At 37.1% G+C, this 25,962-nt stretch overlaps 1 protein-coding gene across 1 annotated transcript; it reads right to left on the minus strand.

The window, feature by feature from the left end:
• Positions 1–3,205: 3,205 nt before the first annotated feature.
• Positions 3,206–22,774, minus strand: LOC121420151 (zinc finger protein 594-like). Its single transcript, XM_041614690.1, has 10 exons — positions 22,711–22,774; positions 20,130–20,307; positions 17,901–18,023; positions 16,567–16,680; positions 15,505–15,549; positions 14,968–15,127; positions 13,520–13,692; positions 12,258–12,415; positions 10,770–11,946; positions 3,206–7,152 (listed from the first exon to the last, which is right to left on the minus strand). Exons 2-10 carry the CDS (start codon positions 20,293–20,295, stop codon positions 7,133–7,135), a joined length of 2,136 nt encoding a protein of 711 aa, XP_041470624.1. The 5' UTR covers positions 20,296–20,307; positions 22,711–22,774; the 3' UTR covers positions 3,206–7,132.
• Positions 22,775–25,962: the final 3,188 nt, after the last annotated feature.

Here is a 25,962-nt window from a genome sequence, read left to right on the forward strand (position 1 = left end):
ACATTTCGCGGGAAACTGGACTTCCGGAATATATCATTGCGTCATTTGAGGGAAAATATAAGTTTTTTTATCGATTATGAAATATACATATTCCTTTAAAAGCATTAATATAATATATTTTTTGAAGTATAGACTTTTTTGATATCATTTTGCTTTTAAATGCGTATGTATATGTCTAAAATTACGGAGACATGTACAAAATATTCGTACATATCCCTCAATATATAATGGACTATTCCAACCATGAGAAGGGGAGGGGACCGACGCGTCGCCTGGCCTGGATCTAGGGGCCCGAGATTAGAAGATGGAAGGCTTAGAACCACGTGGGGCGGGGTGCAGTTGGGCTCGGGCTTGACAGGAAAATATAGCTAGAATTAGAGGGTATCCTATTGGATATACTACACCTGTGTCTATGGATGTTTATCCTTCCCAGCCTTACTTCAAAAAAAATAAGATGAAAATACAGGCCTTCATCCCAAAAGAAAGGTGTATGCCTGATAGACGGAGCTTTGTGTCCATTATACGTTATTCCATATCGCTCGAGTTTGTGTCTCATATCCAAGCTTTATATTTTTGCTGTCTCTCCCATTTAATGGATGGATGATTGAATGAATCATTACCTCAAGAATGAAAAAATGAAAAACAAACAAAAATCACCCTTCTATCACCACAAGTGTATATGGATGATTGAAAGAATCATAATCAAATTAAGAATAACAAAAATCATCCTCTCACAAGTGTATCTCACACTTCCGATCCCCCAATCGAACCCCTCTCTCCATCTACCTCCCTCATTATCTGCCCCCCCCCCTCCATATCTCTCCCCAATCCATCTTCTCCTATCCATCTCTATCTTTCCTTCCCTCTCTCTCTCTCTCAGCAGGAATGCTGTATCTTAATGGCATTTTTCTCACCTTTCTATCCTCACTTTGACTTTCACTCATTTGACAGGTGAATACAACATGGATCTAGTTTTAAAGTACTTATATTTAAGGGGTTCCCTTCCCCCCCCCCCACAAAAAAATAGCAGTGACATAAAATACACATACATTTACAACAGCACTCACATCCACCAAAAGAAATATTTTCATTTTTTGTAGATTTATTTCAACAAGCAATAATAGTAATACATAATATGTGCATCCACATAGTAAACAGGCATGCATTTTTTTAATTTCTTTAGTTGATGTAAATAATGCAGAAATTAGCATTGTCTCTCTGTTTAACCTCTATTATCTTATCAACATATGTACATATTATACATGGCAAAAACGGTCAAACATTGAACACTTCCCTATTCTTAATGAATAGGCAACATTGGAAAACAGATAAATCATCGATACTAATATCTATATTACAATAATGTAGTGATGTAGTTCATAATGTTGAGATACGAATTGAAATAAAATTCAAATGATTTGGCCAGCTTGTTTGGCTAAACTCTACAAGTAAGTCGCTTTTAGTCTTGTACCCTCTAAACATCGTAATAATTTCACTCAATCGGCCTAGAGGAAATGCCTTTTTGCAGTATCCCTCTATCCTAGCAAACACACACGGAATATGATTATGAAGAGAAAATGGAGTAAAACAAAAGGTTTTCATTCCCAGTACAGGGGGGTGTTTCACAAAGATTTAAGTATGACTTAGAGTTGCACTTAAATGCCGAGTTGCGTACGGTATGAAAGGCATGACCCCATTGGTCAGATAGTGACATGAGGACGCGCACTACCGCGTATCTATCAATAAGATTGCGCATTGCATATCATGTATGCGTCGGCATTTAAGTGCAACTTAAGTCATACTTAAATCTTTGTGAAACACCCCCCTGGTTGGGTGCCTTCCCTGGATAAACCAGCTCATCAGTACATAATCAAAATTGGCAAAGCAATGAAACAAAGTTTAAATATTTGAATTGGAAATTTTTTAATAAATTTTGCTATCATTGAAAAAAATAATGTTACAATTTCCAATAGAGTTTGAGGTGCCCTACCTACATGAACCAGCTGATCATTACATGAGCTAAATTGGCAACACAATAAAAACAAAATCTAGTGCTGTTTAGAAATATGAATTGGCAATTTTTCATTAATTTTGATACCATCATTCATTGTGACTCATGTTATATCCATATCTTATTATTTTGATGTACAGTATGTAAATGAAGAGAAAAATGATTGTTGCCAATTTGAGGAACAAAGCAGATTAATGTTGATATTATGAAAGGCATGTTGCTCTATGGGTTAAACTTAAAATGTGCATTCATCCTAAAAGACACTCCGTGAGGTGGCCAATCAGCAGAGGTTTTATTTAACATTTCTGCAAAATGCCTCAACTATATACCGGTGTACGAAGCCGTCTTTCCGAGTTCGAAATACGCAAAAATATCAAATTTACAGGCTGTCATAAATAACTTGATTGTTCACTGCGACAAAATTCACTTTTGGCCGTATTCTGAAGTCCGATTTATCAAGGCCATGCTCTAAATCTGCAGTAAAATTATGAAAAGCAAAAAATGTAAAAATTGCATTTACATTATATGTTTCCTATCTTAACTTGTCTCATCCCTCATGTTTCATTGATGACGTGTACTATTTCAGACTTTATTCCCAGTAAATTTAGAATGATTCGGGTTTTCAAATGAGCTGACAAATGAAACTTGTGAAGTAATTACGGTATTAGAGATACCAATCACAATTGGCTTTCCATACTTAAACCACAAATTTGGACCAAATTTCAAATAAACTAGAGTTCAGAGTACGAGTCTTTGTAGCTAAAGCTCAAACACTGGTAAGCAGCCATTCAGATGGCTTAGAAAGAGCACTGGATAAACGGCAAACAATCTTAAATCCCTACACCACCTTCAATATACATGTACGTATGCTAGACTAGTGTTGACTCATTGGCCCGTATCCTGAAGCTTGATTTAAATTAGGCCACAGCCGTTAATTGGGGTCAAAATTACGGGCAGCTTACAATGTCAAAATTTTCTTTGTTTCTGATCTTCTGTGCTTTTTCGTCATATTGTAATGATGAAGGAATCTATTTTTAGTTATTATTTCCAGGGCCCCGTAACACAAAGGTTAGCGATAATATTTTTGGCTTCCCATAATTCTACTGCAGAGTTAGAGCATGTTATCATTTCCAGATCATTATGAATGATTCAAGTGTCAAATGAGCTTATAAATCAAACTTGAACTTTTACATGTTTATGTCACGATTGGCTATCCATAGTTTAACCACAACTTTAGACCAGAGTTTACTGACCTTTTTCCGAGCATCATGTGAGTTAATGAAATGAATGTGTACTAATAGCGTTTGCGCCCCATTGGGTATCCGTAGTTTAACCACAACTTAAGAGCAGAGTTTAAATCAAACCCAAGTTCAGAATACGGGCCACTGCGTTTCTTTCAAACTAATACACTCCATGTTTTCTAGCATTGTCCTGCAAAAATTGTAATGTAAATTTTAAAAATATCATCTCGTTACTACCAATACAACCGAAAAGTACAATCAAAACAATGTGTAACAGTTATCAACAAAGAGCACTGGTACTGTACACTAATTCAAAATTTACAGATAAATTGTCCCCACGTATTGGGGAGATATACAAAATATTTTTAAAAATTTCAAAAATGGTTCAGGTTTTTTCTTCACAATGGTACATTAATGCACTTCAAGACATAGACAAACCAACATACAATAATTTCACACTTGTTTACTTTCATGCATAATAAATAAATATAGTTAACAGGTAATCGAAGACAGGAAAGCATAAATTGAACCATGAAATAATAAATATTCAATTCTTATAAAGTGCATAGTCTGCACATAAATTATCAGTTTCCAAAAGGAATTGGCTATTTTTAACCTGGCATTAGCCTAGCAAGCTTTTATAGTGCACAAGCAAACTAATGCCAGGTATTCAAAAGCCTTATACCTCCTGGGTTGAATGCAGCTCAAGGGGGATTGACTGATTGAAGGAAATTATGCTATGGCTGGGATTCGAACCCACAACCCTCTGTTTAAAAGTCAGGACACTAATCCAATGGCCAACAATCCTAACTCATCTAAAAAAACAAAACTATACTTCACACTGGTTGATGTCACAATTTGTTACTTTTTCTCTCAGGACGGTTCATAAAAACCAATGCCAAATTTAATTTAAAAAAATTACAATCTGCACATATGTAGCCATGGTTATAGCTTTACGTTGATATTCATACAAAGGATTGTGAAGATTGAATTTGAACTGAAAGACATGATTTTAAAGCTTTCATTAATAAATGTCAACGGGATGTACAAATTAACAGAACTGCTCACTTCCAATATTGGATGTTTGTTCCCAGGGGAGTGTTTCATAAGAGGACTCACAAAAGAACACTTTGTGTGACAGTTACCATGGCAACTGTGCTTCTCAGGTTTTGTTGAGAAATGGATCCCTCCCACTGGATTTGTTTTCTCTTAAACATCTCAAAAATAATATCAATAGCGCATCTGCAACAGTCGATCAAGGACTTGGCCAAAATCAGAAAAAGCTGAAGATTGCGCCCAGGATTGGACATTTAACACTTCTCCTTATTTGTCATCCAATAATTTTTGATTATTTTCATGGATAAATGAAAATTTTCATGAACAAATAAGAATATAACAGTTTAGATCTTTTTTGGCAATTTGGGGAACCTTTGCTCAAAATATACATTTATAGAACATCCCTTCATCTTATAAATACACTAATTGATTACACCTCTTTTCAAAATTTATTTCAGTCATCAGATGTCGCATGGATCCCACAACAATATGTAAACGGACAATGCCATGTAACAGACATGACATAGTCTGCAATCACAGACCCTGATTGAACTTTGATCAGCAAGTGTGTCTCCATGCAAAGACTAGCACATACAAAACTCGCTGTTTTAATTCAGCGAGAGGGCCTTCAGTACAAAAGGCATGAGTAGGCTGCACATTCAGACCCTTAATTCTAGTGAAGGGTTTGCACAGCAGACTAGGCATGACATTTCCCATGAAGATTCTATTGAGAAATGCTAGGATAGTTATTCCGATTATCTGTGGCAGGAAAGCAAAAAAGAATTTGAGTGAGTCAAACATTACATCTTTGGATGTTTCCATCACATTCTACAGGCATACAATAGTGTAAATCGGTTTCCTAGAGTTCAAACACAACGTTCTCGGTCAGATAGCTCACGAATGAGGAATAGGATTGTCAATTGTACAAATGAAGTATCTATCAAAATAAGAATATACTGAATAAATTGTATTCCTTGATTTAGATTTGGAGCCTGATACATTTCTTCCCATTGGCTAAATAGATTGAATGGACCCATTACATAGCTGCCAACCTTTTTAAGACCAGAAATCAGAGTAAATGAAGTATAAAGGAGGAATCTTAATGGACGAGGTCCAAAATTGTACTTAATCTGCTAAAATAGGATTCAAAGCCTGAAAAAAAATAATGAATTAAAGCCCAGAGCAATAGTCACAAGATCAAATATTTTGGCAACGGGTCCCCAACCAAGAAATAATAAAAAGTACAGCAAACACAGGTTAAAAAGGTGAAGCACACACATTCTAATAATTGTCTATGCCTTACGAGTAAGAATCATAATAGAAATATTTGTACTAATACATCTCTAACGCATAACATATATAGCACACCACATAACTGATATATCTCTGATGTGATATTCAATGTTTACATTCACCGTTACATTTGCAGTGTTTTCAAACTATAAATTCAATTTAAAATCCTCATAAAAAATAAGATTTACATCACAAATTGAAAGAAACCTCTTGAAAACAAGACTATGGCTTACACATAATACGTGAAATTATGTTATGTAGCTATGCTGTGTCCCGTCTTTTTCAGACCATCCCCTCTTATGATATGATTTCTTATAATCACAGTATTCACTGCTACTTCCATCACATTGTAAAACTAATCAGAATGGCCTTTGAAGATGCTTGACCTATGCCATATGGCAAGGGGGACCATTGAACAAAGTTGCCTGCTATGTCATCTACCTGTACCAGAGTATTAGTTTAATGAAAATAGCACATTATCATAATCTGATCATTTGATATTTTTGTTTTGATTTCCATTCATATTCATTTCTCTTTTATTATCAATATGTGGAAAATACACCAAAATAGAGTAATTTCTTTTGACAGTAAACCCTTGAAACTTGAAAGCGCAGCTCCACCCCCTAGTACATGTACATGCATGAACAATCACAGCAAACAGGTCAAACACAGACACAAATGGCCCAAAGACACACGAAAAAAAAGGTTTTATATTCAAAGAAATTGGATTATGCCATTGTTTCATTTTTTTTCTGTTGTTGAAATTAATTCAATTTGTAAACTATATTTTATTTCAATTTTATCTAAACTAAAGGGAGGTGGGAATAATGATCATTTAACTTTCTTCACAGCTTCATTTTTTAGTGTTTTCAACTTTTCTTTGAAAACAGTATGAAACTGTTAACAACACAAGCAGATTGTATAGACAATATCAAAAGAGCTCAGACATGGCAAGTGATTTAGTCAGCCATTTCGGCTCAAGCAATTTACTTCCCTAACAAGCACTGTCTTATTAAGAGCTCCTTGATGACCAGCAATCGATGCAATAGGAACTTGAAAGAATGTGATCTTAAATGAGTTATATTTCTGTTGAGTTTTCAGTCTTATCCTACAAAATTGCCAGTCTTGATGGAATTCAGTCCACAGACAAATGTACACATGGGACTACATAAATATCAAGCACGACGGGTCATTCGAACATTCGCAACAAACTCTTGTTACTTAGCTAGAAGTTGGACGATTGAGGAGCCAACACCTTTTATAATTATTCTTTGATGTTTTGCCACAACATAAGAAGAAACTAATAATCAACCTTATACCAGAACTCGACTTCTTTAAAAAAGAATGTTGCAAGCTTTGCAAGCCACAGCAAAGGGATATGACGAACAAATGGCAGGAAAGGGTGCATGATGACATAATGCTGCGATGTACAGACCATGCAGAATACTGTGCGTCTTCCATGGCATCATCCAGGCTCCAGAGGGCAGGCTTCATGCAATCAGAGTTTGGCACACTGGAATGGGTCCCCGTTCTAAAGCACCTCATCATCGGCTGGATTGTGTTGGCAACCACATGCATAAATAATAAACAAGGGAGAAAACAAAGAGCATTGGGTGAGTACATGTATGTACATTTGTTGGTATGGTGAGGTGGCTCTAATGCCACGTGAATGCAGGTCCTAAACCTAGGCAGTAATAATTTGGCATCAATGTCCTGGGCAAAGTATGCCTGTGCATATATCATCATGACTGTAGAGTGATGAATGATTCATATTATAGATTTCTATTGATATTGATTGTAGAAAATGGGATTTCGTTCCTTTTTCTTTCTAAAATAATATCAATAGATCTTAGATATCAAGGCACAGGTTATATCTTTTTTTTGCATTAGTTTAGAAATCGAGTGCACAGTTTTCGGACGCTTCCCACCAATCAGCAGAGATATTAGAAGTGTATAAGAAATTGATGGGATTTTTATTTTTAACAAGTGTTGTGCTATTTTCGTTGGAACATTTGATAAAAGGTGGGCAATGTAAATATTCAAATTTCAATGGGTTTCATCACTGGACACAAAAGGGGTAGCTTTTGGCCTCCTGAACATCCATGCTTTTCAGTACATTTCAGAACAACAAATGGTCAAATTACAAAAACAAATGAAAAGAATGAAGACAGCCAGTTTTTAATTTGACACATACATGCACGTTCCTAGTATAGAACTTCACTCCATTAGGTTTACTAAAAATCACTATCTGTGCTCAAAATAAAGCTGTACATCCAACATTCTGTTTCCAAGGAGGGGGCCGTTTCATAAAGCTGTTCATAAGTTAAGAGCGACTTTAAGAATGACTGGTGAACCTATCTCATGGGCTTAACAATCGCCGATGGTGTATACCATTTACCAAAAGAGAGGATCACCAGTCGTTCTTAAAGTCGCTCTTATCTTACGAAAAGCTTTTTGAAACACCCACCAGGTCATATATCATACTGCACATACTCAAAAAGGTTTAAAAAAGGCTCTCACTTTTGTTGGCCGATTAAATATCAGTTTTCTCGCTTTGTCTCGAACCTTTGATCAATCTAAGAATATGACACAAAAAGTTTTGGGTTTTTTGTTCATCGCTAGGTTACTAGACATTCTCTAAATTATATAAAAGTTTAGCATGAAAAACACTCCCAAGACCCGGGGGCCGTTTCATAAAGCTGTTCGTAAGTTAAGAGCAACTATAAAGATAAATTCCAGTTTTGGTAACGATCTCAAAATGACTTTTGACAGTATCTAATATAATGACCACCCAAGTGTCTGTTTGTATAAATAAAAAATATGTGCCAAAGGATTCTGGAAGAAATTGTGTAATTGCTGAGAAATAAGCAAAATAAGCGCAGATTCGGTCACTTCCGTCGGGTCTTTATTTCAGGAATATTTATACACTGTCCCACGTGTGCCTATCTGTGTTGGTGATCTTCAGTGTGAACATTTTTCAGCGTAGATTTCAAGATTTCACAAAGTTCAGTTTAAGTAACTGTACCAGATCTAGATCCCCGATGATATTCTGACAATTAACCCTATCTAGGCGGGGGGGGGCCTCGGAGGCCCCCCCTCAACGAATCGCGCGATATTTTCGCCATGCAAAATTTTTTGACCGCGCCGCTCGCTGACTTTTTACTTTCAAGTCTTGCGCAACTTTTGAGACCAAATTTGCATCACCCGGGTACGTGGTTCCAAAATTACGCAACATTATGTAAGTGCATGTCAGACCGAAAATTGCTCAAAAACGTGATTTCGTGTACAAAGTCAATGCAAATTGTGTTTTCAACCAAAATTCATAAATGTATGATTATTTTTAGTTTTTCTAGTCTAAATATATTCATTTTATGCTTTTTATGATCACAGAAGAGTCCCCAACAAATTTCATTGAAAAAACAATGAAAAACAAAAGGTAAAAAAAACAAGGAAATACATAAGAAATTGCAAAAACAATATAATACATAAGAAAATGATTTGATATCACAATTTTTTTCATGTACACTTGCTAATGACACCACAAAGAGTTTCTATACCAAAAATTAGTACATTTAGAGCTTTATTTAGGGAGTTAGAGGGAAAAGTATGATTTCATATACTAATTATGCATAAATTAGCATAATCACTTAATAGCGATTCGCATGAAATAAATTACTATACAATCTTGTAGATTATGCCCCAGGCAACCCGCGTGCCAATTTTCGGCGCGATCGCGCGGTCAACGGCCGAGATCTTAGGGGGGGGCCTGGGAGGCCCCCCCCCGGCCATAGGAACTCCCAAAATACCCCGGCCTAGATAGGGTTAAGCCTGGTTTTACAGACTTTCTCATGAAATCAGTGTTTACTGCAACTACTGGCATTTCTCTTTAAGAATGACTGGTGACCCTATCTTACGCGCTAAACCATCGCCAATGTATATACCATGTACCACAAGAAAGGATCACCAGTCATTCTTAAAGTCGCTCTTAACTTACGAACAGCTTTATGAAACACCACCCAGGTACTTTATAGAACATGAATTATTAAACTTTCACAGACAAACACTAGCAGAACACCATCAGAACTACTCTTCATAGTGGGATAGCTCTCAAGGAAAATCTGCAGCACTTGATTTCATTCGGTATGAGGTAATGGTAAAATTTTCAGAAAGGGTTGTTCGAAAGAACATTCTCTATCAAGGGCAATGTTTTTTATCTGCTAATAAAAATGAATTTTTCATTAGTCTCTCGTTTGTTTAAAAATTTTGAATTGTTATTCATCCAGACTCACACTGATAAACAAGGGTTTAGTTAACAAAACCCAATTAATGCAAACCCTTGTATTTGATCGAAGGCAGATTTTATGATTCATTACATTGATCATTTTATGCAATAAAGCTTACCAATCAACTGTACAATTCATCGCTAATCAATATGGACAGCCCAGAATGGGGGTGGGAGGTTAGAAAGTAAATTTAGAAAGTGGAGCGCTGTGGCTCAGTGGATTAGTCTTCAGACTTTGAAACAGAGGGTCATGGGTTCGAATCCCAGCCATGGCGTAATTTCCTTCAGCAAGAAACTGATCCACAATGTACTGCACTCAACGCAGGTGAGGTAAATGGGTGCCAGTAGGAAGTAATTCCTTTAAAAGCTGTGTGCGCTATGAACGCCTAGCTTAGCCGGGTAATATAGGAGCGCCTTGAGCACCTAACAAGGTGGATATGTGCGCAATATAAATACCCTATATCATATTATTCAATATGAGTCAGAAATGGATCTTTAAAAGATCCCTTGATCGCGAAGTTAAGACAAGATCATTGGTTGGGTGATTTAAATTGAATTGTGAAACCTGGTACAGATGTTGAAACAATTTACCCCCAATCAAAACTTTTCAAATGTGGCTGCTGGTCAGATTAGCATCCCCCTATAAATGTTGAGATATAAATAACCTTACTACCATTATTGTGAACCAACTTTTGGTACTTGGTGTGAGGTTGAGCAGCACGATAAGCGCTCTCAACACCCAGCACCAAAAAACGCAATTAAAATCACCAATGAGGAAGAGACGATATTTACGGTTGCACCTGATGGTTATCTTTTAAATGGCGAAGCAGTGCCCTATGTAGCGTGAAAGACTGTCCACAAACGTCACAGTTAAAGGGTCTCATACCTGTATGCACTATTTGATGATCTCTAAGATGACTAGCTGCGATGTACTTCTTGTCACAGTGGGCGCACTCATAGGGCCTCTCTCTCTCCGCATCGTGGATGGATAGGTGCCGCTTCAGGTCGTGCTTCCGGGCGAACCTCTTATCGCAGTGCGGACACTTGTTGGGCCTCTCCTCCGAGTGCTTCTGCATGTGGTGAGCCTTCAGGTGGCTGCTTGTCAGGAACTTCTTCTCGCAGAGCTCGCACTGGTGCCGCCTTTCCCGCTCAGTGTGGGTCACCATGTGCCGCTTGAGATTGCTGTTCTTGCGGAACTCCTTGAAGCATATATCACATTGATACCTAACCCCATCGTCTTGGTCCTCAGTTCGGTTCTCTTGCGTGTCCTCTTGCTCCCTTTGCCGTTCTGCGTGCTTCTCCCGGTGCTTTTCCCGATACTTTTCTCGATGCTTCTGCTTGTTGTGCTGTTTGAGCTGTTTCTTGTGGACAAACACCATGGAACATTCTATGCAGGTGTACACCTCCTCCCGGTGCTCGGCCATGTGCCGCTCCAAGGTACTTATGGTTGGGAACACTGTGGCACACTGCTTGCATTGGAACGTGTGCTTCTCAAACAGGTGAAGCTGCAAGTCTTTCTTATTGAGGAATGTCTCTGAACAGTCGGTGCATTCGTAGCTGAGAGACCCCAGCGCCGAGACCATCGACACCGGAACCACCTCCGGAACGACCATCTCATCCTCTTCTACAGAGTTAACTACAGAATTGTTGGTTTCAATCATGCCATCTCCTACTCCATCCTCGACACCAGCACTGCCTCCTCCTCCTCCATCTCTCTGGTGCATGACCTTGTGCCGGGTGACCTCGCTGGAACGTGCAAACGTCTTCCCACACACGTCACACGCAAACGGTTTGATACCAGCATGGGCCCGGAGATGCTGCCTAAGATGGCTGGCTGTCAGGAATCTCTTGTCACAGTGCTCGCACGAGTGAGGCCGGTCTCTGATGTTACTGTGGGTTAGCAGGTGACGTTTGAGGTCAAACTTCCGCTTACAGCACTTTAGGCAAACAGCACACTGAAACTGGCCATTTTCTGTAATGATGATGTTCTCTTCGACCATCTGCTGTTGTTCTATGTTTGCTGTATCTACCAGGTCCACCCGGTTTACTAATGGATGCTTCAACTACACAAAATAAAAAGAAAAAAGACAAGACATTCATTTTACAATTGAGTCACAATAGAAAACAATTAAGCACATGTTGAACTGAACACTTCTTCTACATTCTAAATAAACAAACTAAGTTAAGTGTATATCAATTGTTAAAATCGTGATTCTGAATCTGAACCGCATACTAAACAACGTGGTTCACTAACTACGAGTCTCGCCTGATTTTGCGAACAATAAAACATGCAAGACGGCCTTTCATTTAAGCTTTGTAGGTAGACAGTATGTGATAATACCTAATGATCATTTGTTCAAAGTTAAACACTTACCTTCACAGTTTCACCCTTTTTATGGTGAGTGTTTTTATGTCTGACAAGGTCTGTCTTCTTGACATATTTCTTTGGGCATTCGTCACATCGATAGAAGAGATCGGCGGTGCTGATGACGGTCTTGTTAGGGTCAATCTCCGGAGCAGTTGTACCCATACCTGCAGGGGGAAAAAAGCATCACAAATCCAGGTGAATCTGCCCAACTTGAATCTCTTAGCAGAACAGAAATCTGTTCGAATTTGGTTGAATACATTTAGGGGTGGTAGTTCAAGCATGCTCAGCATAACCTAGGAGTTTTACATGAGTTTATGACTCATGTTGTATGTACATACATGCTTTTCCACCATTGGTTCTTGCATAACATGGGGGGCTGTTTTTACTTAACATATATCTTGTATGAAATTCTTTTGAAGGGTCAAAGTCGTAATTTTACCTCGCAGAGCCCTTTTTGTTTAGTTTGTGAAGGTTGGCATCTGTATATTTCGTGGTGGGTCAGTGTATACCTTTCTGGACTGCATAACAAAAGGATTGGGGGGGCATTGCATCAGCATTAACTTACAGTGAATCCTTTATTTGGATTGGCTATTAAGCATTGTTACCATGGTAGTAACAATTGGATGGCAAAGACACTATAACATCACAAATCATCATATATCATCATCAACAACACTATCACCATCATTATCATCACCATTATCATCATCATCATCACCACCATCAACACCATAACCACCACCATCGTCATCATCATCATCATCACCACCATCAACACCATAACCACCACCATCATCATCATCATCAACACTATCACCATCATTATCATCATCATCATCACCACCATCAAAATCATCACCATCACCACCATCAAAATCATCACCATCATCATCACCAGACTGTCGTCATATTATTATCAACACTTTCCTCAAAACTATTATCATCATCATCACCATCACAATCATCATCATCATCATCACCATCACATTCATCATCACCATCATCATCATCACCACCATCATCTTCACCATCATCATTCCATCATCAACACTATCATTATCATTATCATCATCATCGTCATCATCATCACCATCACAATCATCACCATCATCATCATCAGCAGCAGCATCATCATCATCATTATCATCATCATCAACACTATCATTATTATCATCATTATCATCACCATCACCACTACCATCATCATCACTCTCATAAATGAAGCCATGACAACACTCATATTCCACTCATAGTCATATTCCACGCACCTGTGTTGATGACTACACTGCTGGCATTGGCAATGAGGGGGGCGGTGCCAGTGCAGACATGTGACATAAGGTCGACGACCTCGTTGAACGCACTCCCACATGACATACAGCTGTAGGAGAGGACCTGTGTCTTGAGATGGTCTGGGAAGTTGGTGATCACAACCGTCAACGTCCTGAAGGGAAGATGAATTGGATTATATTGGTTAGATTAGAAGAGGTTATACAAGGAACTGAAACTGAAACCGTCCTCATTGTCATTACCTATCCACAGTGAGATGCAAATATTAGGGTACAAAGGTACAATAATGACCAATAGTGTAGGGCATTTATATCTTCCTGAAGATAATATGAATTGGATTAAGATTATAAAACGTTATGCAAGGAAACCGTGCTACCAAACACAATCTATCCACTATGAAAAGCCAATGAAGTTCAATTATACACATAGGCCCGTACTCTGCAGTCAGGTTTATCTTGGACCACGGTCTAAGTCTGTGCTAAACTTTTTGGGGAGCCAAAAATTCTGTTTATATTGTTTATTTCTTATGTTTACTATTTTGTTTCCTTTTGCTTGCATGATGAAGAAAGATACTTTTTAAAATACGTCACTTATCATTCCCAGACAGTTATGAACAATTGGGTGTCATATGAGTTAATAAACTGGATGTGACTATTAGAGATTTGTGGCCCACTTGGCTCTCCATACTTTAACCACAAATTTAAACTACGGTGTAATTTAAACCCAAGTTCAGAATACGGGCTTAAGTCTCTTTCAGTGGCATATCAACAGGAGTCATTCCCCCTCCCCTCAGGATCTTAGTCATTGACTGCCCAAACGTGCCAAAAATCAGCAAGCATGTCGTCTATGGCATTATATAAAGGGTAAATATAATTAATTTTGTGGAGGATTGTGTGATTCCCTTGATCATGCAAATTTATTGTAAATTCACAAGATTAGAATTCTGCTCTATTAAAAATTAAGAAATGTGCCAATATCAATTTGTAGACCATATTAAGCCTTCTTAATAAATAAATTAAAAACAAATTGGTGATTGACTTCCTGTTTTATGGAATTTCTCATGTGTGTCTATGTCCTTTCGACTTATTGTATATGTTTATTCTATGAAAATGCCTACTTTGATAAAATTTAGTACAAAATATAAATGCTAAGGAATATTGACAACCACCTTAAGTGTGCCCATCAACGGCATTTATAAACAAGTTCTTGCTCTGTTAATTCTGAACTGAATGTAAATCATTGTCATGCTTGTTAATTAATGAGTCAACTATTCATGCAATTTGCTTTGCCTATACAGTTGGCACATAAGTGCTTCGACTTACTGCCCATCTCAATGTGTGAAGTGATTTTTATGGATGAAATGTGAACCATAGTTTCAAAGAACAGATTCTACCACCATCTCAGTGAATTTGGGGCCAGAGAGTCCTACCTTGAGGCCTCAACACTGTTGGGATCTCCTTCCACTGGTTCCTGCGTAGCTTGAACATGAAGAACCTTTGTTGAACCACCCATATTATCTGACTGTTGATGAACCATCTCCTCTGGTTGATTCTCTTCGTCGGTATACATGGCAAATGTGTCGACCAACCCTAGAATTTAAGAGGAAAATCAGTATTACTGCAGCGGCCAATCCCGACTTGAATACATAAAGATGTATCATGGTATAAAATAGCACACAAGTGCTGTAGTCATATATGAAGTAAACATTTTCTTGACATTGGAGGCCCTCTTTGATATTCATGAAAGAAAACGCATTCGGAAATCAGAGAGACAAGACAAATTTTGGATTCGGCTGTGCAAAAGCAAAGTCACAGAGTTTTGGTTTTGGTGTTTTCAAAAATGAAATGAAAATGTTCTTCTTCATGACAGAAACAGAAAAACGACTTGTCCATGTGTTCCTTGATTGTTGATGCCCCAAAGACCCCAACACCACACTTTTTCCACATTTTCAAATACATGTACAAACCTGTTTGTTTATCTTGGGCGGAGCTTGGGTCTTCTATCATCATCTCTATAAAGGAAATAAGTACAAGGGTAACAAGATCATAAATTATAGGGTGGAAACAAAATCAGAGAGAAAAAAATTGAATTTCTTTTCAGGATTTAATATTTGTCCATAATCTTTAAAGATAAATGCCAGTCTGGTTAACAATTAACAAATCAGTTTGTATTACATCAAACAAAAATTCTTGCCATCTGATTGGTTGAACGGTGTTTAATATTTGGTCCATTCTTTACTGCATGCATTTTTTAATTTTCCATTGCACGGTGACCGTGCAATTTAATTTTTCCATTGCATGGTATGCTAGCTCTCCCTCAGTATAATCATGTGTATGGTATGTCTACTTACCTTTTTATGTGTGTGTGTGTTTGCGCGCATGAAGTTAGCGCAGATCAAACTGACTGCGCACTTGACTCAGATCCATGAAGCATTGCGCGTCATCACAAAATAATAAAAGCAAAGGTCTGATGAGCTGTCGATACATGGGGGAATCCATCGTAGGCCAGCTAGCAATTATCAGAGAAAAAGAATTGCTGGGAACAGGCCTATCTAATCTTTATCTATTTTATTCCTTTTTTACATTTTTAAAAACTTTGTAACTTATATGAGTTATATAAAACAAATAATTAATGTATATATTTGTGCAACGGAAAGAATATTCACAATGGATAAAAGATGAAAAGTTCCATTCAACTCGGGTAGTGCCTCGTTGAATGTAACTTTTTCATCTTTCATTCTCATGAAAATATTCTTCCCATTGCACGCATACACATTCATTATTTGTATAAAGAATCTAATCAAATAACCACCCAGGTATCTACATGTACATGTATTATAAATATATGTGCCCGAGGATTCTGCAAGAAATTGTAATTGCTGATAAATTAGCGGACCTGGTAGGAACAAAGTAGCTGAATATGAGGATTGAGGAGCATGTTATTCAGAGGACAATGACAGTTGCATACCAGTGAATTCATTAACTAACCAATGAATGTCCATCTATCATAGGTCCATGGTTTTACTCACGTTCTGGTGGTCTGATTTCAGCATAGACGGTCTGTGGAGCGTCTTCCCCGTCCTCCTGCTTGATATTCACCTGTTCCATGATTTGTTTCATTAGCTCAGAAGCTTGAAGAACAACTGTAAAAAAAACAATACAACAAATCAATTTACAGCCAGTACCAAATTCTGTCTATTAGGCATGTTTAATCAATAATTAATGATCAGAGCTGCCAAAGTGCACAAGAACATTGCAGTATTTTAAAAGCTGGAAATCAGATCAGGACATCAGAATTTTCAAAGAAATACCATTGGCACCAGCTTATCCAGCATCAGCTATGACAAAGAAATGTATGGGCCCATGCACAAGCATAATAGAATCACTATTGTCCCCAGACTATTTGGCCCATGAAATTCATTTTAGGATCGCATGCTGGATGTGCTCCTGATAGTAAAACAGACAAAACTGAAACATTTTAAATCAGTATTTTGCATGAAACCGTCAGTATTCTTCTCATTTTTTCAGTACTAATGACTACAATCAGTACTTGGCAGGCTGCTCTGAATAATGAATGTTTCTTTCATGTGAACCCTGAACAAGATGTCCCTCTCACCTGTTAGCAATGAATAAACCATCATACTTGGAATCCAATGTATGCATGTTGTTGCTATGTCTGGCAAGCTTTCATGTTGTCTAGAACAGCATTTTGTGTGAAAAGTATGCATGAAATTTAACATGTAAATGAACTTTACATACAGGTTTATTGAAATCACATTCATTCATGGACTACAAGCACACATTCAAAAATGTGTATACTTTAAACAAGGTGTTCTTGACACCCTGAAGACTCGTCATTGGATTGCCATTTTATCAGAACATCAGGTATTGTACACGTAGTTTTTCTTTTTTCCTACATGTAAAAAGGAATCATAAAATGAATCACTAACATGCCTTTCACAATACATGTAGACCTTTTTGTTTCATTTTATGCACACTTTTTGACCATCTATAGGTAGTTCCTGTCAAGATGAATGCATGTCGGATGCTTACCAGACATAACAAGAGATGTCTACACAAAATCAATACATTACTGTAAATCAAGTTTTAATCATTTTCAGGACGAAATAACAATTATATTGGAGTACAGATTTTCATTTGCCTTATCAAAATGCAGCTTATAGAGCAGGTAATAGTATGGCTTAGGCCCCATTTATTGAAGGCAGAAAAAAAGTATGAGGTGAAAAAGTAGACAAAATAAAAGAAAGAAAAGAAGAATGAAGGACCAAAAGGCAAAAGAAGAAAGAAAAAATAGGGAAGGAAGAGGTCCTTGGATCCATTGGAAGGAGAGGTGCAAACTTACCCCCATTCTGCGCCATGACAGGTGCGACTGTGGTAGTTGCCTCTGTAACCCCTCCATTAGCTTGGGCTAGTGTAGTAACCTCCTGTGTGATTATCTCCATCATCTCGGATGCCTGCAGAAGACCTACAAATTAGAATTTAAAAAAACACTTAATATTAACAAGAATGAAATTGAATAAAAAATGTACAATCGTTATCCAAAGGTCAGCACGAATAGCAGACCCAGCTACATGTAAGCCTTTAGCGTAAATCAATGTAATTGTAGTTAAAGAATGGAGAGGTAAATGTATTATAAACTCCATGAAGAGCATTTTGGAAAATGAATATTAAATAAGACTAATAAAAATAAACTTCATAAATAACATAGGCCTACATGTAATACCAAAACAAAAATTAATTAAACATTGAAAAAAATCAAATCATATCTAACCCCCTCCTAAAAAATAGCAAAAGTAAAAAAAAAAAAAAAAATCTTCAGCCGTGATCCAAAAAAAAATGTATCTTGTGGATTCATCTGATTTATGTTGACTACGAGTTAAAAATGTTCTTCAAAGAAAAAAATTAAATTTATACCACTAATGAACAAAAGCTATGTATAATATACTGCATAATTTACAAAGTTTGCAGGCATGCCTGAAAAACAATCTAAGAAAAGAAGGAACTGATTCCTCTGAAGCGCAATGAACCACAAACAAAGTTTGCCATTTCTTGGAATTTTTTAGCAGAAACAAAGTGAAAGTGAAACAGGAAAATATACTTCACTATAAATTTGACTGAAGGACTGAAGTACTGAAAGCTTTAAGGAAACACTCATACATGTACAGTACATGTACAGTACATACAGTGTATTTACATGTAATAATCTCAATTGAATTATGAAAGTCAAGAAATTTCTGCTGCAATTATGATCTAGTGTGAACTTTGTTCACATGCTGATCCAGGAAGGCCTATTGACCACATGTGCCAGTATCACAAACTTCCTGTCTTTGTTGCGACAGGGAAGTTCACATTGTCATTACCACAGACTGCTTATTTCCTAATAAAATTTGCGAACTTCTGTTCACACGGCCACCCAAATGAATTCAGAGTCATGTTAATTTTCTCATATTTTGTACGCCTACTTTGCCCCAATTACTACCCAACGTTCTAGCACATGATTAGAGAGACTTTAATGGTGACTGAAGAGAAAGTATAGTGTATCATGCATTTTCAGTGTATGTTGTATTGAGTTTCAGCTGGCAAAGATCCAAACTACATGTACAGCAAATATATGTGAATTTCCACTGAAAAATCTCACTGAATGAATTTACACACTTTGTCAAAAATTTCACAAAATAATTTTGAGAAGTTTATAAAGCCAAGGTAACTGAAAATCCATTAGGATACATGTACATGATGTAGCAATAAAACGACTGCCCCCTTCCCTCGGGCAATCTTTTTTCCCCTCTCTCTCATTTTTTATCATATTTACCCATACAAACACATATTCCTTTCTTCGCTAGTTCTCACTGTTTCTTTATTACCTATTTCCTGTCTCATCAAAATAGATTGATCCTCCCCACTTACAGCACTGAAATATGATTATCACTTAAGTATGAACCCTCTTAATCCTCTCAGAGGGGGGAGGGGAAGGGAGATATACATTTGTAGCAGCTTTTCTTACTTTATAGTAAAGCAATGCATCTCTATATTATCATTCTTTAGCTACATGTACATGTACTCTCTCTAAATGACAATGTACTAAAGAGAAATGTTTTTAAAAACTTCATTATTGAACTATTATGAAAGTATTTACAGGTATTTCTTGCCTTTAATATGCCACTATTATACTACACAGAAAAATATTGAAAGAAAAATGAATTAACTTACAGTTACAACTAAAACATTAATAGAAGGCAATAGGATAGTGAGAAAAAGTGTCCGTCCCCAGCAGCTTTGGCAGAGGGAAGCATTCTACAGAGAAATGAATAATACTCCTTTGTATTCATCCAACTTTATAATTTTAATTTATCTGTCTACTGGAAAGTAAAAAAATATGCCAAAAAAAAATGACTACATACTCATTTTTGTTGTAACTGAACATTGTTATTAATATTATTTCAATTATTTATATCACTTTCACTATCTTCATAACCATCATTACCATCACCATCATCATCAACATTATCATCATTATAATATCATCATTATCATTATCACTATTTTTCCCCTTTTATCTTTAATGATGTACCTCCAAGATCAGATGTCTGGGATGCATCGACGACTGTTATTGTAGTTCCTGAAGGGACATCAGTGTTTACACCTTGCTTGATGTCTGCTGCTTCTACGCTTGCTGGGTTTACCATAGTCGCCATGGTGGATGAACCTGGTTGGTCTGTACTCACATCCGTTTCCATGGTGATTATGACCTGAAACAAACATAAGTAAAAGTAAAGAGACATTGGTTAGCATTTACAGAGGTCTTAAAAAGTCCTGAACTTTGATCATGTGTGCTGTATTTACAATGTAGTATTGTTCATGAATATGAATAAAAACAACCGGGAAGAACACACAAAAAATTGAAGACACTTTCTCATGATTGTCTTCAGGGGATAACAATACAACACATGTATCTGGAATGATTTTCAGACACGTGTGAACTTTTTTTGCAGGGCTTCATGATCATCTTTACAACACAGGTAACTGGAACCATACAGCTCACTGAGCTCAGAGAACATTTTTGAAGTCAAATCACTCCCTTTAAAGGTAAATTCCAGTTTTGGTAACGATCTCAAAATGACTTTTTACAGAATCTAATATAATGACCACCCAAGTGTCTGTTTGTATGAATAAAAAATATGTGCCAAAGGATTCTGGAAGAAATTGTGTAATTGCTGAGAAATAAGCAAAATAAGAGCGGATTTGGTCACTTCTGTCGGTTTCATTCATTTCATTCTTCATTGTGATCATTTTTCAGCGTAGATTTCAAGATTTCACTAAGTTCAGTTTATGTAACTGTACCAGATCTAGATCCTCTATGATATACTGACAATTAAGCCTGGTTTTACAGACTTTCTCATGAAATCAGTGCTTACTGCAACTAATGGCATTTCTCTTTAAGTAAAGATTTAAGATTGTATGAGACAAAAAAAGCTAGCACCTGCAAAGTTCTCCGGTTCATGACCTAGTCAGCAGGCACAAACCCTGATTTAAAGTTTTGAAACAAGTGGGTCTTCACACCAACAGACTACCACATATGTACAACATGTGGTTTCAATTTCAGCAAGAGAGCCTGCAGTACTCAAGTCACCATAGACTGCACATTCAGACCAATTTACTCAAATGAATGGTTTGCACCTATAGCGTCAAGTCATGAATGACCAATGAACCTCCTTGGACCAAGGACCCCCCCCCCCTAAAAAAAAATATATAATGAAAGGAATGAATGAATGAAAATTCATTGTAGATTGTCTTTAATCACTTTGAAGAAACTGGGGCAACAACAGGATATTCTGGGTATTTCTAAGCTAATTTTTTTCTCATCATTGAATGACTGATATGGCTACATAATTTGTAAATACATGTAAGCATGACATCTCTCTTTCAAGTAATCATATTCCAATTGCCCCCCTGTGCCACCACCACCACCTCTGTATAGTAGGTATCAATTCATGAATCAAAGAACTAATGGCTTTGAATGCTTGGTGTCTTCATCTGACCCCCCCCCCCCCCCCAAACCAAATTGGGGTTATTTTTTTTTATAATGTACTTCATGTACTCTGTTTTTATGTTATTTTTTATTTTTTCAACGGGTGGTCTAAAGTCAATTCTGCTGTCAAAGTATTAGAGTTTACTTTGGTACAAAATCAATTATCAACTAAAATATTTCTTATAGAATGTAAAACAGAAATTAAATATCAAATTAAAAAAAAATCAAAATATACAATAACAAATTTTTAACGAATAACAACAATTGCAGATTGCCTGAACTTGGGCTGCTTGAAATGTAACAGATCAATAAGTTGAAAAACAATTAGAAATTAAAAAAAAAACTCAATTAGAATACAGAAATCAAAATGCCAAAAAGAAAAATGAAACACCAAGAAAATCAAAGTGAAGTCACTAGTTGGACAAAGTCAAACTCAAAATGCTGAAAATAAGTTCAAGATCATACTCAAGATGCTAATTTTTGCTATAATTTGCAAAGCCAAGGATCTTCATTAATGATTAAATTGATATGTTTAACATGTAACTAATTCTAACACAATAATTATCAAGTTATCAAATGCCAGCCCAGGTAACTCAATCTGGGGTAACCAGTATACAGTATGAAAGCTGAACAGCCCCAGTCCGAGTCCCCAAACTTGCACGAGCTTGTTTACAAAATGCAAGTTTCCCACGGATCTCTTCAATTTCACTCCAGCCTCGCTCGCACATTCATGCACGAGCCACACACGATCAACGTATACACACGCAAGCGAAACACACTCGCTCTATGCAAAATGCAGGGTTTACGTGCAGCTATGCAATATCATGTACACGGCCGTGCCTCATCTTGCGGGGCGGTGGCACGCCAGAAATTGCAAAGAATCATGGCGCGCGGCATGTACAAAACATATGGCACTTCCGAGCAGTCGTGTGTGCTGTACGACTCTACACTGACATAACACGTCGACGGACACGTCTTAAGAGCACCAAGATTTCACCCATTACCAACACTCAATTCAACATTAAATCCACCTAATCACAATCGCACTTAATGTGAGTCTACGATAGTGCCACTGAAATATTAAATTATTTCTCTAAAAAGGAATATCGAGATAAATAGTTACCTGAAAAATACGGACACGTACGAACGCGTCAGCGGACACAGCCCCAATCTAATTTGCATTTACGTCATCAGATGGCGCTACATCCGCGGGACATTTAAATTTTACATTGGAGCTCAAAGTTAAAAATCATTCATAAAAAAGGCTTGTCAAATTCCCCCAGCTAATTGAGAAAAACATTAACTTTGGGGGCGATAAATAGATATTCAAATATTGCTGTCTCCCCCAAAAATGGGTATTTTCGATCAAAAAATAAGAAAATAGAAAGGAGCCAATAGGGACCAAAAGGCAGGAGGAAATAGAAAAAAAAGTTATCAGATAGTATATTATTATTATTTTGAAGCCTTATAAAAAAAAACATTATGATGCTCAGTGTTAGTTTGCTCTAAGCCAAAATTAAAAAAAAAAACAATGTAGGCTTAGGCCATTATAGTCAAGACCAGTTCATGCAAAACCAACACCTCTAACTGACCGGGTATTTAATGAACTTGAATTTCTCAAGAGCTATTTCATTTCATCTCATTCATTCCCTCGATTAACAAAGTTGTCATCCCAAAACAACCGGAAGACAGGCAAATTAAGGAACTTATTGTTTGCTAAATTTTGGGAGGAAAATTGATACGTAAATAACCGCTCCTAAAAATGCCGATTACAATAAGGACGTTTGGAAATCGAACACTCAGCGATAAATGTATGCCTCATGCAGAGTTTTAACCGGATTTGATTGCAATAAAGGTACCGCTTTATATCATAGAATTAATAAAAAGAACTTGAAAAATAAGTGTACAGAATACTAGTAAACAATTAAGGACCAATAATCCGGGTCAATAATCGACCATTGTGGATTAGTTTCATGTCCATTAGTCCAATTTAACAGTTTAGTTTTTATTGCACTAGGCCTATGATAAAGTTTTTATTTTTCTCTTTCTTTCTTCCTTTCTTTCTTCCTTTCCTTCCTTCCTTCCTTCCTTCCTTCCCTCCTTCACCCCTTCCTTCCTTAATTAATTCCTTTCTCGGCCTTTCATTTTATTTATTTCTTTTGCCATAAAGAATGGATCAGGCCTACGTAAGAGCAAAAATTTAATCAAAACACGAGCAGGAGGGTGAAAGTTGTCGAAATGACTCAAGATTTTGTGTAATCATAGTCCGTGGCCTTGATTAAGAACTACACAAGATCTGATCTAGATTCTAGTCCTTTAATTATAACTCTCTCGAAGAAAGTGTGATTTTGGCGAAACATCAGTATACGCACACCATGTTAATGTTTCTTTCTATCTTTTCTTCTTTCTTTAAATTCTAGTATCCCTCTCCCTTTAATTCCCTCCTATATAGCTCGATCTCTCTCTGTCGGCGTTTCTTCCTCTGGGCCTTTTCAGGGACGGATCCAGCTTTCGCCAATAGGGGGGGCCGAAAAATATTTTGATCAACATTTTCTCGATTAGCCGCTACAATCTGGCCTTTTTTTGTTGGTTTTTCAGGGGGTAGTCCTAACTACTGAAGTTTTAAGTATATGTTAGTTTTTACTGCTATAAACAATATAAGGTATCTCATGTGGTCTTAATATATAATGCGAGCGCGAAGCGCGAGCTAAAAATCTTTGATATTTTATGTCCTTAGAACTGAAGAATCAGAGTAGTTTTTTATAATCATGAACAAAGATAAGTATCTAACTAAACAATGCGAGCGCGAAGCGCGAGCCGAAATTTTATCATATAGTAACGTGAAAAGTGACTCAATTAGGACTGTTTTTAGTGATTAATGAAGGGGATACAAGTATTACCAATTAAATAATGAGAGTGCGAAGCGCGAGTTCAAAATTTCTGATATCCCGACCTCAAAAAAATGAACAGTCTTAAGCGCGTTTTTATTTAAATAAACAAGCTGTGTGTCTCAAACAATTAAATGTGAGCGCGAAGCATGAGCTTAATTTTTTGATATACTGACATGATAAAGGAGCATTTTGACAAATTTTTGTAAGAATTTCCAAAGAGCATAGGTTTCTCACAAATCAAACAATGCGCGCGCGCAGCGCGAGCTAAACATTTTGATAATCATAACAGATTGTGTGAATCAAACAAAGTAATGAAAGCTTGATGTGCGAGCTAAAAATTTGCGTGCAAATTGATATCAGAACTGGATATATTATATTGGTTATATATTAGTGTCATTTAACCCTCTTGAATGGGATTCATTACACAGGCAATGCGAGCGCGAAGCGCGAGCGAAAAATTTTTATATAAAGTCTATTTTCCAATTCTTCCCCTCACCTTTTTTTGTTTCCTTTCGGGGTCGGGCCGGTCGTTACGAGGCTGTAAATTACACATCATGGGTAAAATACCTCTTTCTTACTTTTCTTTCTGTTTTTCGTAGTTTCTATCAAAGTAAAGAGTACACTTTTTTCTGCAGGTTGTCAAAAAATAGGGGGGCCGGGGCCGGCTCGGCCCCCTCCTGGATCCGCGCCTGCTTTTAGAAAGTGACTGAGTTTGACCAGGAACCGTTGGGGTGAGAGGGGCGCGGGCGGAAGGGAATAGTAGCTGGAAACTTAATATTTTCCCATTTTCGCGACTATACAAGAAACAACAGAAGAGAAAAGAAAAAAAAGAACGACAATAGGGCGACGAGATTATTTTTTGAATTATACATGTATGTCAAAACAGGCGCGTACGCAGGATTTTTGAAAGGGGGGGGGGGTTTCGAGCTGATTTCTTTTTTAAATCTCCCGCCCAGTCTCTAAAAAGTGATGAGCGGGGGGGGGGGGGAGGTGATGATTTTTTTTTCTTTTTTTTCAGCGCTGCAAATAAGACAATAACATTTAAGTGGGGATGGGGTATGTAACAGTGCGGTCATGACCCGCGAGCGAGCAGAAATGTTCTCGTTTTTGCGTTGAAAACATAACCTTTTTGTCAATAGTTTGTTGGTATCATAGTCGATGCTACATGTCCTTCGGATCGTAGCACTCATGATATGGCCTTGATCAGAACACTAGAAACTTGAGAAATGTCATGAATAATTACGAGCGAGCGGAGCGAGCGAGCCGAAATGTTTGCGTTTTTCCGTCAAAACATACAATTCTTCTCAATAGCTTGTTGGTAATGATTACATATTAGTTGATGATACATGTCCTTCTATTCGTAACACTCATAATACGGCCTTGAACAGGAGACTAGATACTTATGGAATTTCATAAATTATTACGAGCGAGCGGAGCGAGCTAACCGACATTTTAGCGTTTTCCGTCATTTTGGTTTTCATATT

Source organism: Lytechinus variegatus, chromosome 8 (assembly GCF_018143015.1).
Source record: "Lytechinus variegatus isolate NC3 chromosome 8, Lvar_3.0, whole genome shotgun sequence".
Lineage (NCBI taxonomy): Eukaryota > Metazoa > Echinodermata > Echinoidea > Temnopleuroida > Toxopneustidae > Lytechinus > Lytechinus variegatus.

Coding starts and splice junctions, on each gene's coding strand:
- LOC121420151 (XM_041614690.1), bottom strand. CDS start 20,295: ATGGAAACGGATGTGAGTACAGACCAACCAGGTTCATCCACCATGGCG. Junction 18,024..20,129: donor CCAGACATCTGATCTTGGAG/GTACATCATTAA, acceptor TCTAATTTGTAG/GTCTTCTGCAGGCATCCGAG. Junction 15,550..16,566: donor TGAAATCAGACCACCAGAAC/GTGAGTAAAACC, acceptor TTTCCTTTATAG/AGATGATGATAGAAGACCCA.